The following is a 19,099-nucleotide window of genomic DNA, read 5'->3' as shown; positions in this document are numbered from 1 at the left end:
GAAAAACACAAGTGTGAATGTCCCTTTGCTTTCCTCTTGGGTGTTTTCTTTCACAATGAATGTAGCATTGAGGCAACATTATGAATTAGTGATTCAAAAATGTATTCTCATTGCTGGAAGTACAAAAAAAAGAACAAAGAACTGTTAGCAGACACATGAATACATCCGGTGTTATAAAACACTGCTCACACCAGTGGCAGATATAGAGTGTTGCAAAAATACCACCACCCTCCTACTCTGTGTCTGTTTCCCAGTCGAGAGGGATTTTTTTTAAACCATTTAAAGTTGCCCTTACAGGATATCAAAAGATATGTGTCATGAAAAAAAGAGCGATGGTAATCTGAAGCACTGAATCTCTCTTAATTCTTTTTATAGTACTTTATCATGCTAATGCTGATAGCATTAGTCCCGGTGGGCTGATAAGGGTTCTCCAACAATTACTGCTTCTTTAAGCCTCATCAGAAAAGTGGATTTAGATGACCCTCCACCTTCATGGTAGTGAACCGCTGCGCAAAAGTCTGAGAAGCTCCAGCTTCAGTTGAACCCCAAACCCCAGAGGTTTAAAGAAAATGAACCCATCTGTTGTCCTGAAGGTGTTTAATGGTGATGAATAATACCTGCTAGCTTCGCTCATGGCCCCTGTATGAAGACGGAGTTGTGTGGCTCTGTGAACTTTATATAAAACGCGTGATGAATGCGAGGGGGGATGAGCACGATACATTCTGATGTCGTCCGCAAAGGCAAACATGATAAATGTCAAGGAATGCGGGAGCCAAGGTATGGGCGATACAGTCAAAGGCGCGGGCCAGATCAGAGCGCTACGCAGTTGGTCACAGCAGCCAAATAAATGTCAATGAAAAAGAGAATTAAAGATTTTCATCTCCCAGAGGCGGAGCCCTAATAAACTTGATCTCTCATTTTGTTTGTAATTTGTTCTCTTGTCAGGACGTGATCACTCACCAGGCTCTATGCATGTCACGTTAAGCCGTTTAATAATGATTAAGGACATGAAAATGCTTGGCCTGTGGGGTAATTCTCAAAAGAGATGCCAATTTGTTACTGTTGTGTCTGCCCCCCCCCCCCCACCCCCCCCACTTGGAATATTAAAGTGGCCTTTCGTCACCTCTTGGCATTAAATATGCTTAATGAAAGCTGTAAGAGAAGTGTTGTCCTTAATTTAGCAGCCAGTCACACTGCTGAACTGTGCTGGGCTTTGCTGATGCACCTATTAAGGCACTAATTAAGATCATTGTGCCCTGAACCTTAGCGGGTGAAAGATCTAATAAATGATCATGCAGCGGGGGTTGCTGCCTCTAATCACTGATAAGGGGCTAGAGAAGCCCTGAGTCGGCGCACCAGGTTGTAAAAGCTCTCTGGGGGAGGTGATGCAGGCTCTCGCTGTGATGTGTTTCAGAAAGAACTGGATAAAATAGGGAATATGCTTTTCAGCAGTTGGAGGAGTGGTAAGGGGGTTAAAAGGGGTTGTTTGACTTTCTGGTAAAGTTTTATTTTGTATGAAAACCAGGGGTGTACTTTAAGTTTGTTCACTGAGTCTCGCCATAGCACTCTGTGTGCTCTTTTTTGAATAAAGAAGCTGGCTAATGGCACTGAGGAAAGAGGAGAATTGGTTGGGTTTGGTACATAAGAGTGCATTAATATGCCTAGAATGAAGCTTTTAAGAAAAGTCTCCAACTGTCATTTAATAGTAAACAAAAAAAATCTGAGTTTTCTGCAACTGGCTCCTGAAGACTTATACAATATTAATTTTTTTATGTAAGGATGGATCGGTAAGTTCTGTTGTTCTTTAATGGATAATAAAGACAGCCATGTTTTTGAGTGTCATGCCTGTAGAATATCTACAGTAAAATTAATATTGCAGTTAATAATAATCGTCATGGAGCCTTCTTTCCCACCCTTTATTTAATGCCGGGTAATATCGATCAAAGCCCGCTCTCTGTTGTTTTAACTGGATGGATTTCCTGAGCTTGTCTGTGATGTGCCCGTCAGTCACCTTATTTACTTGCTATTCTATGAGGCAGATACAATCTCCCCATGATTTTGGAGGGCTTTGAATGTTGTATTTGTTGTTTATGTTATATGAAGTGTCCATAATTCGGGACAAGTGTTCTGTGCTTATTTTTTTGGAACCTCTAGCTAATTTTAATGATTTCCCCAGGGGTATGCCTCTAGGTTTCAGCATGTGTTTTTTTTTTCTGCCCTCTTTAAAGGTCATTATTCATCGATAAATAACACAAAGCTGAAAGCATGATACATTGGTACTTTAGAGCTGATTCCATCAATTTCAAGGATTTATACTTGGCTATTATTGTGTAATGCCTTACTTACAGGCCACATCAACACAATGTGCACTCTGATACATCTTCAGGAGCAGAACCATTGATTTTTTTTAAAGCAGTCAGAAATCAGATACTTTGACATAATCTCACAGCCTCTGGAATGGAGATGCATGAAATCAGAAGGATACATTTTCACTGTATTTTTTTGTGATGAAATTGTATTCAAATTCCATGGGAAAGGGGTGATAATCATTTGTCATAGTGCACTGCTGTGAATTTGCTAAGGAGGCTCCCCCTGTATATCCCTGCCTAGTAATCAGAATGATGTGCTTTAATCTAATAAGTGAATGCGAGAACAGATGTCACTTATACCGCCCTCAGAAGAGAGACAAGCGTGGAGGCCATGCCTTGCTTTGCTCAGTGATTTTCCTTTTAGCCTCCTCCGTTTTTTCTTTTCTGATACGCGCTCTCATTTGTGTGTGGCTACACTCTTGACCTCTGGAGGTGGGTTGTGGCTGTCAGACCACATAGACACGCGTCCAAGTGAGGAGTTGAGCCGAGGGCCACTGCGCCAGACCTTCGCCCACAACGACTGTCCTCTGCATGTTCCCACCACACATTCTCAGCAGCATTTGCTCTTCCCTCCTCTGCGCGAGAATTCAATCCCAAGCCTAACTTAGACCCAGACGTATGGCGGACAGAAATTCGTACACGCAAGCGCATGAACACGGACAAGCACAGGCGCATGCACTCTCACACAAACGCGCACGCTCCATAGAAGTCCCTCCTGAGACCGTAATCTTGCAGTGGAGAGTAATTAGTGGAGACCTGATGTGTTCCGTGACATCTGACATGTGTCAGTGTGTGAGATGATGGACTACCCATCACCCCCTTTTCTCCTTAATTATGACCTCACCACTCCTCGGACTGACGTGATTAGCATTACAATGGTGCCCGAGGATCAAATCAATGGCTCCTTTGAAAGGGTCCTGTTATTGTTTTTAAAAAGACACGGAATTATTCATCAGCCTAATTGTTGTGATTGTCTTTCCTTCTTTTGTTCGCTGTCTCATCGTTTATCTGATTAAGACTTAGAAGGGTTTTTTTTTAGCAATAATCTTTTTGGCAGTGGACATACACTATCGTCATATGTTTTTCCAACTCAATTGTTAAAGTAGATGCCAGTTATGACAAGGAAACAGATTGAATCTTGACTTGTCGTTAACTTGGCTTGTTAACTGCCAAGAAAGTGGGATCCATGTTTTCCTCTCAGAGTTTTTGTCTGGCATAAAAGCAAAAGAAACAGTCCAGAAAAAGTATTATTTGGCAATTGTCACACTGTAAAATGCCTTATTTCTGCAGCCTCCAGAAAGATTGAATGCAGGCCCTGTTCTTAACTTTCATTTGTAACAGTAGATAGACTTTCCTCATGATTCAGTAGAAGCCATATTATTAAAATATTATATCTTATATACAAGTGCATATGCATTTTATTCAACACACTGGTAAAGGAAATCAATGCAATGTTGTGTACAGCTGCTTTTAATGTACTGTGTTTTAAAATGTTTCTTCCCATTTGAATAGAAAAAGGCAGATCAAATAGCAATGTATTTACGGGAAACATTCATTATGGAGTAAAAATGTTTTTAAGTAATAACAATGCTCTGAATGTGAAACCTACTGTGTTTGGTATACAACGTGTCACAAACAGAGTCAGAACTTCATTTGCAATGAATCTTGTACACCATTTATTGAAGACACTCCTTTTCAGTTTCATCATAAGAGTTCCAGAAATGCAAATCAATGTTGCTAAAGATGGCTTGTCATTAATGCAGGCAATTTCAAACAGTTGCACTTGGACCTTAAGGCAATGTTTCCTTTGTTATTCAAAACCAGCTTTTAAACACAGTCCAAAGAGTTGTGTGAAACAGATAGATCTTCACAGCTACCAGGTAATGACATACATTTTTAAAAAATAAAACCTGAGTAAATAGGGAAAGCTGTTACCTACAACTATTCAATGTCTATATGAACTTGCAAAGCAAGGATGGTAAAGTCATAATAAATACAAAACCTCCCCTGCACTCAATTCAAGTGATATTTACAGACAGACCACAAGCCAATAACAACAAAGAAACAGAGTCTTGGCAGCTAAGCGTTCATTACCATGCCTATTAAAGAACTGTGCCAATGGACTCTTTGTGTTCTACATTAACAGAAAATTGGTCTTGGAACAGTCATGGATTTAACTGCTGCCGACATTGTATAGCCAAGTTTAATAATCTGTTTCAAATAAAAATATATATATTTGGATTAAATACATGAAGAGAGGTGGTGTTTGGGAAAAGAAGATACTTTACATGTTATACTGCTACTTCATATGCTATAAAATTTTGACCATGTAAATTTTAATCTCTGAAATTGTTTTTGTTTTTCTTTGGAAAAAGTAGAAAATAGGAAAATGTTCACAAACTGAGGAAAACCACAGTTTATTCCACATTGTCTGAAAAGGAAATTATGAAATGAAGTACTCTAACCCTCACTGTCATAAATATATTTTTCCCTCCATAATTTCATTGACTAAAATATATGTCATTTTGATTTTAAGCATCTGCTACTTGCCTCCATGCCCCACAATTCAATTCATTGTCACCCTGGGCTTTTAAGAGACTTTCGGACACCATTTGGCTACCAAATGGTTGGAAGTATAAGGGGTGCACAGATTGTCCTAGCTCGGCCCTGCTCATTTCACACATCCTCATGTTATTATCATATCAATTGATGCAGCTTGTAGGAGACAAAGCAGGGTTGTGGGAACCACCTACAGCATCATGCACCATTAAACACCAATGGGGGCAACATGAACATGTGCAAGTCTAGCCTTGTTTACCAAGGTGAAACTCAGGCTTTATAGTACTTTCTTTCCCGTAGACTCGAAAATATGAAGAAAAATTCAAGGTTTTTTTTTTTTTGTTTTTATTATTTCACTGCAGATTTTTCCCATTTGGAATTACGGTGCTTTTTTGGGGTGTGGGCAGCATTACATTGTGATTGCAAGATCCATTTAAAAATGCCTCCACCTCTTCAGCATGAGAATGAAATATGTGTTTTGCAGTGCCTAAACCGGAGACTTATGTTTTCCTGTAGCAGCAAGAGCATTGAGCATACTGGGTGTGACCTGATGTACAGATATACTGTGTTCTCATGACCACTCTGTAGTTTTGTAATGACTCATGGAGGCCCAGTCACCTGGAGCCTACCCAGTGTGACGGCAAGCTCTGACCCAGGGCCAGCTGGGAGAGGAAAGAAGAACGGCTGATCGTGCACCGTTTCCATCATCTCTTTAAAGCCCAGCTGAGCTCAGAACAGTCCGCCAGTGCTGGACCTGCAATCACAGTGCCATAATTTCCACCAGGAACACACATTCACCCTCCTCTAAGAATGGGGAGGGTGAAACAGAGCTTTTTTCCCCCATGTAAAGCAAGCAAAAAATCTAAATGTTATGAAAAGTTTTATTGAGGAATGGCTGGTTTTGTGATTACAGTGCACAGCAGTTTGTGAATAATGGTGCTGTCCAAAACCTGTGATGACATACATTGGACAGAACTGAGTGAAGTCTTTTCTTAATTGTGGGGGGTTATAGTTTGTATCTGGACGTTAACACATTAATTATGTTTGCCATTAGAAGGTTTATGTGTGTAATTAATCATTGATACTGGTTTACCCTTGCCAGGTGGTTCAGCATGTATTCTGTTTTGGGCTGGGGAAATTGTCAGCTAGAACAACACTTTGATAAAGTAACTGTATGCTCAGGTCACTTAAACTGTGATTTGAAGCGACTCATGTCACAATGTTGATTAAATTCACCTGGTCACCGTCACTATAAGGTAGGCATTTGCTACATGTTTCACAACTTATGATAAGTATGTTTTCATATCCTCATTATGAAGTGGATAACATAAGAAAAAATAAGTAATAGTTGAAATAAATAATAACTAATTATTTGAAAGATTAATTGGGCTAAGTAAACAGAAGTGTTCACAGGTACTCCGCTATGGATTAATTGATCAATTACATTTGGATAATCATAAGCAATTGCAGAAATGGCAATATGAAAGCTTGATTTGATTGGCACCCAATCAATGAGGTGTAACTATGCATTTTTTTGCATTTTTTTATGCAAGCTTTATGTCCGATAGATGCTCTTCAGACACCTGTTTAGTGTGGAATTAACCTCCTTCGTATTCAGCATTGTGTCTTTGCTGTCTAAATTTGCCGCCTGGAGCTGTTAAATTATTCCAATCAAGTTCTCAGGCCATATACATGTCATCATGCTCACAACTATTGTTATGGACGTCTTATTGTATACCAAGCAGTTCATTAGTAAAATTATTGCTTGAAAGGCAGCACTACTGTTATGGTTTTGATGAGAACTGCACAGTCTTATATCACATCCCAATTAGTAATTTCAATCTCTAACTGTAGAATAATTGACAAACTATGTATTGGTGTTAACATAATTTACATGTAAGATTTGCAGTTAATCATTTCAAGAGGGAGGTGGGTTTGCATGCTTCATCTGCTACATTAATTAAGCCAAGTCGTTTTGCTGCTAATTAGCTGATCCTAAAAGGATCTAAGTTTAATGTAATTAATTATCAAAGCGATAATCAGCTGCTTCACTGAGGGGGTAAAAAAGAATGGTCTTTCATACAAAGCGAATGTGTCTGATTTTTTTACTGGGTGTCTGGTCATTCTGTAACAATTGTTTCATGTAGCTAGTGTGTTTTCTTATCAAAATCTTCTCTGGTCTCCAGTTCCCACAGAAATCAAAGCAGTATAGGTGTAATCAGATTGGAAAGGTACGATGGTCCACTCTTATTGTTTTGTGGGTGGCATTTTATCATATTTGAATATGGCAGTAATTCGTCATGAAAGACTTACATGAATGACTGATTAAAATAATCAGTGACCGTAATAATCAAAATCAGCGGGACAAACCAGTGCAGTCCCACGTGGAATGCTGCTAAGTAGTGGACACTTAAGAATCAAGTCTCGTTGGACAAATGTGATTTATATTATATGACTGCACTCTAACATTGCTAATGCACCACCATTGTTTATAGGATGAAGTGGAAAGTAATGCAGTTGACACCTAGCCAACACTTGTGGAATATGAGAAGCTAATGTATCAACTCGTTGATTTGAAACCAAACAGGAGCAGAGATCACCGCAACAAATTAAACGTTTGTGCTCTGCTTTTGTTCTATATAAAACTTGCCTGTATGTGCTGAATGAGTTAATTTCCACTTTATTTGGTATTGGTTTACATGCATTATCACTGTTTTTATAAGACATAAATACAGCCGGGGCATGGACAGTGTACAGTTTTTGTCAACAGAGGAGAAATTTTATCTGCACTGTTGTTTGGAATGCAAATGAGCGGGGCATTCTCAGGACTCTGGTGTTTCTCAGCTGGCCCGACTGTTTCTTCAGCGTGCCATCAGTCCACCCTTCTCCATCAGCGCACTAGTGAAGCTGACAGCTGGCACTGCAACATAGAACATTTGCAGCATTTTCATCCTGTTACGGCAATCGAAGATTTGGATTTGCTGAAGCACTGGCTTCACAGTACCAAAAAAGAAAAGACTTGTCTCATAACATTCTAATGGATAGCAGTGTTTTAAATATTTCAGTGCAGCTCTTTTTTTTTTTTTTTGAAAGGATGTGTTTAAACTGGCCAGTCATGGAAGAGCTGTGTTTTACGGGTTGGCACCATGGGCGGTTGAGACCCCAGAGGATTTTGCAATGTATATTTAGCCAGAATTAGGACAGTCGGAGCTCTTTTCAATCAATGCATCTGAAGACACAGGGCTCTCCTCTACAAATGTGAAATGAATTATGAATAAACGATCTGTTGTCATACTGTAAGAGGCTGCATTGCTAAATGTTTCATTGTAGATTTTTCTGATCTTGCCAAAAACCCCACCAAGCTTCTCTCCCTCCAATACGAAGCCTGTCAGCTTTTCATCTTCCCTCTCTTTTATCCCTGGTGTCAGTCTTTCGTCTCAGGCACCTTTTTAAGGCGCACCTCAGCCGCACAGACCTCAGCTTGTTTGAAGCCCTTGTGTGGTTCCGACTGCTCTGACACAAGTTGCTGATTTCATGTCATTCCGTTCCTCTCGGGTTATGTCACCTGGCACTTTTTGCTCTTTTCATTCAGCCTTGTCTTTTTGCACAAATTGCTTTACATGTTTAATATGTCATTGATAATTAAGTCAGTGCACACAGCATTGAAGACTCTGCTTACATGTCTTTTTGATTACATGTCTTTTTGAAGAACACAATGAGATTAAACCTTTAAACCTAAATCTCAAAAGTTAATTGACACAGAGCAGACATTGTGGAATCTACCATGCTACAAATATAATCTCTCTGAGCAGCAGACTTTTTTTGTATTCATTTGGCTCCAGAGGAATAATGAAGAAATAAACAAATGGAAGCTAATTGCAAATGATACAAGGAAACAGTCATTTGGGCCAGTGCTAATTTTTCAATTAAATATGACTACATACACTCTCTGACTCATCCTAGTTTAATGTGTCTGACATTTACTCAAGCTTGCATCTCAAGTACTATTAAAATGTAATGCCACAGTGGAGCAGAAGCTTAGCATCTACAGTGTAAACCCTGGCACATAATTAGTGCTTGTACTGTTGGTGCTCAAAAGACATGTGTTCAAACCCTGCTTCTGAGGTGTTGTCAAATTTGCCATTCTCACTCTCTTGCTCGCTTTTCATTTCCAGGTGATAAGGTGATGACATTCCCTGTGCTGGACATTGATCAGAAAGACATTGTGGATACGAATGGGGCAGGAGATGCATTTGTGGGAGGTACAGTATAAGTCAGATAATGATGTCAAACATATTTCACTTTGTTGAGCAAATCAGTTAACCATCATTGTCCAGCTGTATAACTGGTTAATTTCCAAATGTGCCTGTCGACTAAGCAAATAAGTAATGTGAAAAAGAATAATGTAACATTTGCCTTAAAGGCCCCGCAGGGCCATTATAATTATAATTGCTTTAATCAGTAATTTCACAGTTACTTTTAATGAATTTAAAAATCATTGATGCACAGTCAAAATGAATGAAAGAACAACAAAACTGAATGACCATTTTTTCATATAACACCATCCAAAGTGCCTTTCTGAAAGGCACTGTAAAGACAATGTAAACCACTAAAGGAGCATATATGTTAGTTTAATACTTATTCCATGAAAAGAATGCAGAAAGAGCAAAAATGTCTCAATGAGTGTTGTTTTACAAAGAACGTACAATATTCATCATATTTGTAGTGTGGTGCTTATATACAGCATTTGCCAGATAGATTTTAAATATGTTTTATCTTTCAAAGTATACTGAAGTGTAATTCTTTCTGTATAGCATAATTAACTGGCCTAAGGAGACTGTGCACAGATGTAGTTAAATGAGAATATAAGGCACTGTAGCATCTGGGCTCTTTGAAAGAAGTGAACACCTCCAGGAGATGGGTCTTTCAGAGTTAACAGTTCTCCATTGCCTTAGTGAGATTAACAGAAAGGCTCACATTCTCTTTCACACTTCCACACCTCTCAGTCGCTGCGAATACGCACTCGCGGCACACCGTGACAGTTCCGGCTAGTTTACCTGAGCAGGGGCGGATTGTTTCACTTCAGACGCATAATGTGTAAATCATGTGTGATGTCATGTGTTGAAATGTTTGAATGGATGTCAGGAATATTAAGACACTGCAGAAATAACAGGGTATGTATGAAGGTATACTCAAAAGTATGGGATTGAAAGGAATGACTAAATGGTAAAACCGGTGGCTGTTGGAAGTTTGCAGTTGCTTGTCAAACATCAAATCCATAAGCACATCTTGGAATTGAAATATTGACATTTTTGTGTTGTTTGTTCTTACCTTTGGTCTCCTGCTATATATTTTTTATAATAACCTTATCACTGGAGCTCTTACTGGGCTATCTGGCTTTCAAGGGCCGTGAGTCAATTTGTTGCAAAGTCTTCCAGTAGTTGTTCCCGGACAACCAAGACACCCTAATAAAGCTGTAAGCATGTTTTCTCAAACATAGTATTGATTTTCCCTTTTCTAGTCCATGAGAGGTTGGAAGCCAGTGCTTTGCAGTGTCAGAAAATGAATTTGCCAGCTGTTTTTTTTTTTTCTTTTGGTGGTGGTTTTTTTACAACGCGTTTCCATGGTGAATTGGAAACGGACACAGGTGGAGGATTTGGAGCAGTGTGATGGTTTTTCTCTCCACCACATGGGTTTTCATACATTTTGGGAAATGAATTGGCCATATTTACTGATCATAGAGAACTGTATAAGGCTAATCAGAAGGTCTAAGTAAACACCAGCAGAAACAATTCCTCTCAGATGCTTTTTTTTGTTGTTACTTAAATTACTCATACATAGTGTGCATGTAATGGAGCATTAAGACCCAATGTAGCAATCAACAACTCTACCCTTTTTTTCTCTCCAGGCTTCTTGTCAGAGTTGGTCCAGGAGCGGCGTCTGGAGCAGTGCATCCATGCAGGGCACTACGCCGCCAATGTCATCATCAGACGTGTGGGATGCACTTTTCCTGAGAAGCCAGACTTCCACTGATGTCCACAGAATCTCTATCCATGTGTTTTGTGGGACCACTACCCTTCCCGCCTCCCCATCTTTCAGCTGAAATTCTCCTTCCTTGTTCCACTGCCTGCATGGAGATTTCTGTGCCTTCATTTTCAGTGTGCACAATGATGGGCGTTCCATGCTGAAACTTGGCCATTGTGTGTGTAATTGTGTGAATATACTTAACTTAATGAACTCATGTTTACAGAGGAAATTAATGTGTGACTTACCCAGCGTAAAGGAAGACAATTTTTTGAGTACTGACATAAAGGTGTCTTTTCCTTTCTGTACATTGCAAATTGACATAGAAGTTGCACTTGATTGTGTTATTGTAGCAGGCGCCCTCATATTTTTGAGTTAAGCAAATGACATGACAATTAAACAACGAATTAACAATTTGTGTGGAATTAATGAGCTGCTGTAGTGCACCATAGAATTAAATAAGTTTTTATTTCAATGTCTATTAATTTACAATGACTGAAGGTTTAATGTTTGGTACAGAAGTATTTATTCAGATCATTCTTGCCGTAATTTGGCAAATTTAAGCGCACACTTGTAAACCTTTGATGGATTGTCTGCATTACCAGAAGGACTCTCAAATATCCAGTTACTGTATGTGCTCAAGCTGGGATTCCTCTGCATGCTACATTCTTTTTTCAGCGTCATGCCATCTGAAACTGACAAAATAAAAACAAGACTTTGATCATAACCATGCGGGTTGTTTACCTTACTGATTTATAACGGGCACTTGGGGGGACAGCTAGTTGCAACAGGCTAATCAGTATTGGTCCTGATTACACTGTAGGCCGCTTAACCCCCTCATTAGCAGAAGGGGGTACAGGCTGGTGCCCTAGCGCTGCTCAGTAATCTCCCCTGGACTCAGTGGGATTCCGACTGGATGCTGCATGTTCCTGGATCTCGATTGCATGCCCGCAGGAGGTCGTTTTTCTCAGTTATGGGATTAGTGGTTGCTCTTCATGGTGATCATTAGGGGGACCCGAAAATTAGGCTGATCCTTCATCCCCAGCTGTGTGGCTGGTGGGTGACGGAGCTGGCATTGGCAGACAGCGATCAGAGGGAGGCTTGGAAAAGGGGCTGGCTCCTCCCTCTCAGCATGGGACGGCAGAACATTCGAGCTGGTGGCTCAGAGAGAACAGTTGTGGGAGCAGCCCTCCCTCCCTCTGCCCAAACATAACATGGTCACACTTCTGCAGCAATCAGGCATTATGGCACACTTACCAACAGCAGCACACAGCTTGTTTATACCACAGTTTTTTCAACCTGACTTAAGTATGTAGTCTCTCTTCCACACAGTTCTGCTCCTAGGGTGGTAATATTTGATTACTAATTTCAGAGTTTCTCGGATACCATTTAAATCACAGGTGATGAAACAATCATCCCTGTTTCAATGGGTATTGATATAATATACCGTAGGTGGTGGCAAATATTAGTTGACAAAAAGGTACCCTTGTTTGCTTTTTCTCCGACTGGAAATTCAAACAACTGTGCTTGTTTTATTTCAGCTGTTCATGTATTTAGGTATGGTATTGTAGATTATATTCAGTATAAAGCTAGCTTGAGTGCCTGATATATTGGACTTAAGTGTTGTTGAAATTATTTGATTTGTGTGTTTTCATAGAGCTATAAAGGACACTTCACAACTGATGTGATTATGACCTGAGTGATGTGACAGAACTCAGATATTCGTCAGTCTGCAGGGGGTTTGAGAGGGAGATTTTCATCTCCCAAATCATTTATTTTTAGTGACACATCTGCGAATAGTCATGTGAACATAATTCATGCTGTTTCCCTTTTAATCTTCTGTAATATAATGAAGCAATGGCTTTTTTTTTACATCTATACTCTTCTAGGGGCACATGATATAGTGTTCTTTCTGATTGCATTTGTCTGTGTGTTAATGCATTTATGCTAATGCAGCCTTCGAAGGAAAAAAATAAGTTAGAGGGTAAATGTAATTAACTACTTGTTTGAGCCTTTTTTCATCAGCGTTTTCAAGTTTTCACACAGATGCGCTTTGAAAAGGACCACATTGCTGATTGGACCAGATCACATTCCGTGGCAGCTGGTTCATTCGCTGCTCAGGGTGACAGATGGTAAAACACAAACACACTAAAAGATGGAGCCATGATCGAGTAATGAGAATGTTTACAGTCATTTGGAAACTAACCTTTTCCACCAATACTGCTCTAGCAAAGAATGTATTTGCTTTCTTTATCATCACTGAAATTAAATGTCCATTAGTTTTATTTTTAGACCATTGCTATTACGATGAAAGAGAAGTATTGTGCAATTTGTATCTAGCTGGTTTCATGCTTTCTCCTGTGCTCTCTAAAGCCAGCTGGATTGTTAAATGAACCTGCTGGCATGCAACAAGCCATTTAAAGTTCTTATTTGGGTCCTTTTGGTTTTGATGTGCTGTTGGAAGAGCAGGGGTCTGGGTCAGGTTTTGTTCACGAGGTGCATTGTGTTCGTAAGCGCTTGAAAATGCAAGGCTTGTATTTTTCTGCCACTTTGGCTTCTGACGGGCGCCCGTTCTCCGAACGGGAAGCGAGGTGAGCGGAGATGCGGCGGCTGGCGTTTGCCCCATAGATGGGCGCTGGTGTTGTGAACACCAGCGTGGCAGTTGGCAGGGAGTGAGAGGGGGGATGGGGAATGCGGTGATGCCACATGCTCCGAGCCCGATTATCCTAGGCTCATGCAAGTCTGCAGGACCCGCTGAGGCCCAGATTGAGGAGAGTATCTGGATAACAAGGGACACAGCCCTGTTTTGTCAGTGGCTTTCTTGAAATGAATCCCCATTGTAGTCTTCAGAAGTTAATTCTCCCCCTCTCTATTAAAAGTAACATTTTTTTTTTTACAATGTGAACGATCCCTGCATTTGTAATCACTATTGTTGTTTTGTTTTGCTTGATACTAATGAATACAGATAAGATCAAAAAGAACATACTGTTTTGGTTGATCAGGAATGTCTGTGCGTTGAATTCAATTACTCTGCTTAATATGACATCAAAGTTATTTTGACAATACACAGTAAATTGGCACTCACGGTAAAACAAGATGCTGCAAACACTTCTAGGATAGACAGGATGTGTGAGAACATATTGATCTACTGGGATTATAAACAGATGCCCCCCCCCCCCCCCCCCCCCCCCCCCCCAACTACCCATGCACACACATACACAGTTTTTATGTGTTATGTCACTTCATTATTTTTTTTGTCATTTTTGCCCTGAAAAAGATGGAATTTATGAACAGCTTACCCAGAGTGTGTATTTCTTTTATCACACCGTGATGTACCACACAAATGGTTGTGTTTGCCAGTGAGATCTCCATGGCGATGCAGTCAAAAACTAATTGAATTCCTTGTGTACATTATTGTTTGCCATATGTCCAAAACCCGTTGTATTGAATTCATCATGCCATCATCAAATAATCTTACTTCTAACAATATTTGGAGTTCATTTGTTTATCAGTGGAACACCTTACAGGGTATCGGTTAAGTGGGGGTGGAGATGTATTGCAAGGGGCCATTTACATTCATGTGCATCTATCTAGCTTGAGCTCCATGCTGTTCTTGCTCTGTGCTGTTGTGATTTACCAATATGTGGTAATTGAGATTCATTGTATACTACAAGGGGAAATAATTTGTGATAATATAAGAATGTTTCACTTGTATTTAAGATTCCCACATAGCTGTTGTTGTGCTAATTGTGCTTTGATATTCTATTTATAGCATTTTCTCATATCTAGAATGTGATTGCATCTAATGAATTTCTGGGCACATTACACCAACATTATTTCTTTTATTATTAACATAATGTGCTTCCTGGGGGTGTGTAAGCAGGCCTGGATTTGCATTGATGTGATAAAAATCAAGGTAAATTTTCATTAAGCAGACATTTTTCTCCATATCTGATAGATAGTAATTCTGTGCTTGTTAATCATGAAATGATTGAGCATAACAGGCTACCATTTGGGTGCAAGTTTGTTTTCGTGACAAGAATTAAGTATTTCGCGCCAATTTAACATCATCACAAAATCTTGACACGTTCATTGTCAAATCATTTTCGTTGTCAATAATTATGCTTGCTGTCGTCGCTTATTTATAATTGATTTGTCATCGTTTGACATTGACATGTGTGTCTTCCTAAAAAAACACACACACACCGACTCTTTCCCAGTAGAAAATAGTGAGCTATTTATTTTTCATGTTATATCTGAAATACCCGCGATTTGGGAATGTGTGAAGATGTGTAAAGATCCATTCAGTTGCGTGCAATAAAACGGCTAATCCAAAAATGGCAAGGGCATTATTTGAACAGCCCTTGATTCCGCTAATTAGAAGTAGTAAATGTTTATGAGAGTCAAATAGCTACTGGCTCCACGATTTGGTATTTGGGGAATATCTGACTTCACAAGAGCTGTCATTCCTTTGGATCAATTCATTTGTATATTTTTTTTCTCCCAGCGTTGCAAGGTGGTCTTTTTCCCATGTGGAAAAAAATACAATTGTCGTTATTTCCCCGTGATCACTCACACACACACGCGCGCACACACACACACTGCGCTACAAACATTACAGATAGCTTGAGTGAAGAAGGGGGAGGGTACTACTTTGTCACAGGCTGCTATGTAGATTAACCTTTCAATTAGTTGTTATCAGGTCCTTTCTGCCTCAGCGAGAGCTGTCGCGTGCGTTCATTTATTAAATCACGTTAGCCACAAGAAAGCTTTTGGATATACTTCCTTTTTATATTTATTCTTCATCGTTTCAAGTATTGCGTTTTGAAGAGAAGAGATCCCGAAAACTTGACAAGGTAACCAGCTACCAGCACATTTTATCACCGGGCGTTTTTTTTTTTTCTTTCTCTCGTTTTATTTTAATGTTGCATGTACCTGGCCGTTTTGTTTCCTACATTTTAAAGCGCTGTTCATTTGAAAATTGTTACTTAGCCAGTTAGCTAGTTGGCTGGGTTCATCATCACCGAGTACTAAATCCAGGTTTAAAATTAAACCGCGCAAAGATGCACAATAGTAAATGCACGGACCAACGTGAAGGAACAGGATGGATATTTGTGCGGAATGTTCCAGATAGATTTCCATTTGCTATTAAATAATGTAAAGTTGTATGGGGGTATTTTTGGCTTGCTACCCAGACTAGCTGTTATGATGCTGGCTATGAAGATGATGGGGAGGTTGCCTGCTAACCAGCAAGTTAGTGAATACAGAACGTGTAGCGTTGAGTATCTGGGGTAGCTCGCTTGCTGGAAGGTTATGCTTTACGTCAGTGACGTTGATATAACATTAATTAAAGCCAAAATGAACACGCCGAGGAACTTGTTTCTCTGGTCGCAGAATACACGAGGGAAAATATTAGGTAGTTATCCAGCAGTAAAATGCATGCATCTAACTAGCTCGCTTCCTATCGCAAGGTGTGCAATTAAAAGGGGGGACCGTGAAGCCAGATGGCTAATACTGGGGGTGAAAAGCGAGGGTGATCATAGCTAAACAAATTAAAGTACAGCTAGCAGCCACTAGTACAAGGATTGTGTGACACTTCAGCAAATGTGATGGATATAAAAGCCCACCAATTAAAATCTAAAATGTTTCAAATCACTTTCAAGTGTAACCAATCGTTTCAAGGAGGAGCATGAGTTAAGGTAGTCTGTGACTTGTCGCACTATATTTGCCAAGTCATTGACTGTTTTTCCTATAACTTCTAGCAGTTACTGCCTTCTCGTTCAGTTTACAGAATGTTTTTATCTTATGGATAGCAATTTGATTATGAAATTAGCTGTCTAGTGCTGTGAAAGGATTGGAAATGTCTTGTCGAAAGAGAAGTCCCAGGCACTTTGTACAAGCAGGTACCTTAAAAGGCGGGGCAAGTGGCTATCAGTGACAGATCATGTAGCCAACAAATTCTTATTTGGGCAGAGCTTATGTTTGATGATTGGCATGTGCTTTATCAAACCAGAAATCGGATCTTGTCTTTTACAACCAATATTAAAGTTGCTAGGGAGGGCGCATCAGTGTGTAGGTAAGGTTTAATGAGACTCCATTGGGTTGTAATCAGTGTCATGTCGGATTCATGTAAACTACAACATTGTAACAAAATGGCGTCTGTTTAGGTAACACCAGCAGCAGGCAGCAGTGCAACCCTCAGCCACTCAGCTGCTAGAAGGCAAGGTTTGTGATTTGTCTTTCATTCGGAGCAGTCACAGGTTAATTGGAGTATTAACGTGCCGTCATAAATTATCCACAGTCATCTTTCGGAAGCTGTCATGAAATGTTTAGCGTGAGATCTGAGTTGATTGTAATCGTTAGCCCTGTCTAGCTCTATAGCTAGCTAGCACGGAGTTGGCTAGCTAGCTGGTTGGTTTGCGCTGCGAACTGGGTAGGTAGGCAGCTTGATAGCTTGGTGGCAATAGCTAGCTAACATAGCCAGCTAGCCAGCTTGCTATCTAGCATAGCTAACTTTTGAAGTTAAATTATTTTCTTAGACAATCTGACAGTTCTGTCTACAACTCTATTTCAGTAAACGATTTTAAAACAAGTATTTCGGAATGTCCCAAATACTTAAAAATTAAAGCGACCCAGCTGTAGATTGCTAAGTGCGCTGGCACTTAAATTGCGCTGTTATCTGGCTAGCTAGTCAGCTAGCTTGCTAGTTTGCAAAAAGACAGAAAAAAACTGAGATAGCAACTATCTCTGAGTTGCTAGTCATAACTGTCTACACTGTATGCTTAAGTGCTGAAGCAGCCATTCATTGATTGAGATGATTATAGCAAATGATGGAATGGACCCTAAGAGGAATCGTTGATAGGGATGCAATGGCTGTTGTCTCTTCGCTGCAGTTCTAGTTTGACCCTGATGCTGCAGTATAGAGCCGGGTTTGATGTGCGAATATCGGGTTTTGAAGCAAGATAGCTTGGAGTTGAAGAATTTGAAGTTGCACAATAGCCAAATGTCACCTGCTGGTTGCTCGATGCACTGCTAGTTTTCTTCATTTTTATTTATGAAAGTCAGATTAGGCGGATGAAACGGAATTACATTTATCAGACGTTGTTATGATGTAGCGTTAACACTGGATTTCACATATGCCTACATTTCTACAGCAGTTATTAAGCGTGGTTACAGAAAAGTTCTGCATTTAGCTTTGGAAAAATCTGGCTGTTTTGCATCAGAGATGGGCAGTCCTAGTCATCCTGGGCCGTTGTTGACCTTTCTTACCATGACTTCTTATCTAAATAATGACTGAACCTAAAGAATTAGTATTGTAGGCAGAATCTCCTAGACTCAGTGTAAATTGTGAATTAGTCATTAGTTAACGTTTAGCCTATTTATTAATCTGGCTAACTATATTGGTGGCATACAGTGTTTGCACTTAAAATTAAGCCCTTACTCCTATAATAGTTTAAAGGTAGGTCAACGTTTTCCTTTTGGTTAACACAGAAAGAGCTGGGTCTGCTGATTAAAGTTTCAGGCAAACTCTAATGGATTGAAATTTTCAAGACTGCTTCCATCCCCTGTCGCTCTGGCAGGTTTATAATCCATCTGTCTCTTACTGTGTTGTTTTTTTTAATGTTGTTTTGTAGGTCCATCTGGTTTACACCAATGTCTGAATAAAGAAATCAATGTTTTGGAACCCTTGTGCATTACATTAGGAATGTAATTAGCCTACACGTGGTCTCTAAACTGGCTTCTCAAAACACAATTTTCACTGCAGTCTGCTGTCAGCTGTCACAGATTTATTGCAGCTTTGTGGATGTGCCTTATCCACTAGAGACAAGGAAGTGGTTTCTTTGCAGTGGTGTGTGTTGCATGGATGGAATGAAATTGTGGTCACTGCAGTGCTGGTAATACTGTCATAATCAAATTAGGTGTGAGGGTTTTTTTTTTTGTAAAAGCAAGCAAGAAAGGAAGGAAGCTTCAGTACACATTCAAGCCATGTCATCTGTTGAATATCAGGATGGGCAATATGAAGATGGGCAGTCAGTTAGGCAGTGATCTTTGAAGCCCTTATCTTACAGAAGGTCCTTCTTTTCCAGGATAGTCAGAAGAAGGGTGTAAATTGATGACTGTTCTCTCTAGTGAAACTTGCCTGTTTG

The 19,099-nt window shown here is 39.8% G+C and overlaps 2 protein-coding genes across 9 annotated transcripts in view; both read left to right on the top strand.

Moving 5' to 3' along the window:
* Nucleotides 1–11,207, top strand: part of LOC118785501 (adenosine kinase-like) — a 133,220-nt gene extending 122,013 nt beyond the window's left edge. For all 4 annotated transcript variants that reach the window (XM_036540216.1, XM_036540198.1, XM_036540225.1 and 1 more), the window contains 2 exons: nucleotides 9,104–9,190; nucleotides 10,837–11,207. In XM_036540216.1, coding sequence (XP_036396109.1) covers nucleotides 9,104–9,190; nucleotides 10,837–10,961 — 212 coding nt within the window. In that variant the 3' untranslated portion in view covers nucleotides 10,962–11,207. The remainder of the gene's footprint in view (nucleotides 1–9,103; nucleotides 9,191–10,836) is intronic.
* A 4,392-nt stretch (nucleotides 11,208–15,599) lies between these two features.
* Nucleotides 15,600–19,099, top strand: part of LOC118775523 (histone acetyltransferase KAT6B-like) — a 40,796-nt gene continuing 37,296 nt past the window's right edge. For 4 of the 5 annotated variants that reach the window (XM_036525516.1, XM_036525507.1, XM_036525498.1 and 1 more), the window contains exon 1: nucleotides 17,010–17,177. The gene's annotated coding sequence lies outside the window, so the exon portion shown is untranslated. Of the gene's footprint in view, nucleotides 15,809–17,009; nucleotides 17,178–19,099 lie in introns of those variants that run through there. The other variant, XM_036525490.1, reaches the window with a different exon arrangement.

This window comes from Megalops cyprinoides, chromosome 1, assembly GCF_013368585.1.
Source record: "Megalops cyprinoides isolate fMegCyp1 chromosome 1, fMegCyp1.pri, whole genome shotgun sequence".
Classification (NCBI taxonomy): domain Eukaryota; kingdom Metazoa; phylum Chordata; class Actinopteri; order Elopiformes; family Megalopidae; genus Megalops; species Megalops cyprinoides.
The sequence above is the reverse complement of the archived record's forward strand: the minus strand, read 5'-3'. Positions and strand labels throughout refer to the sequence as shown.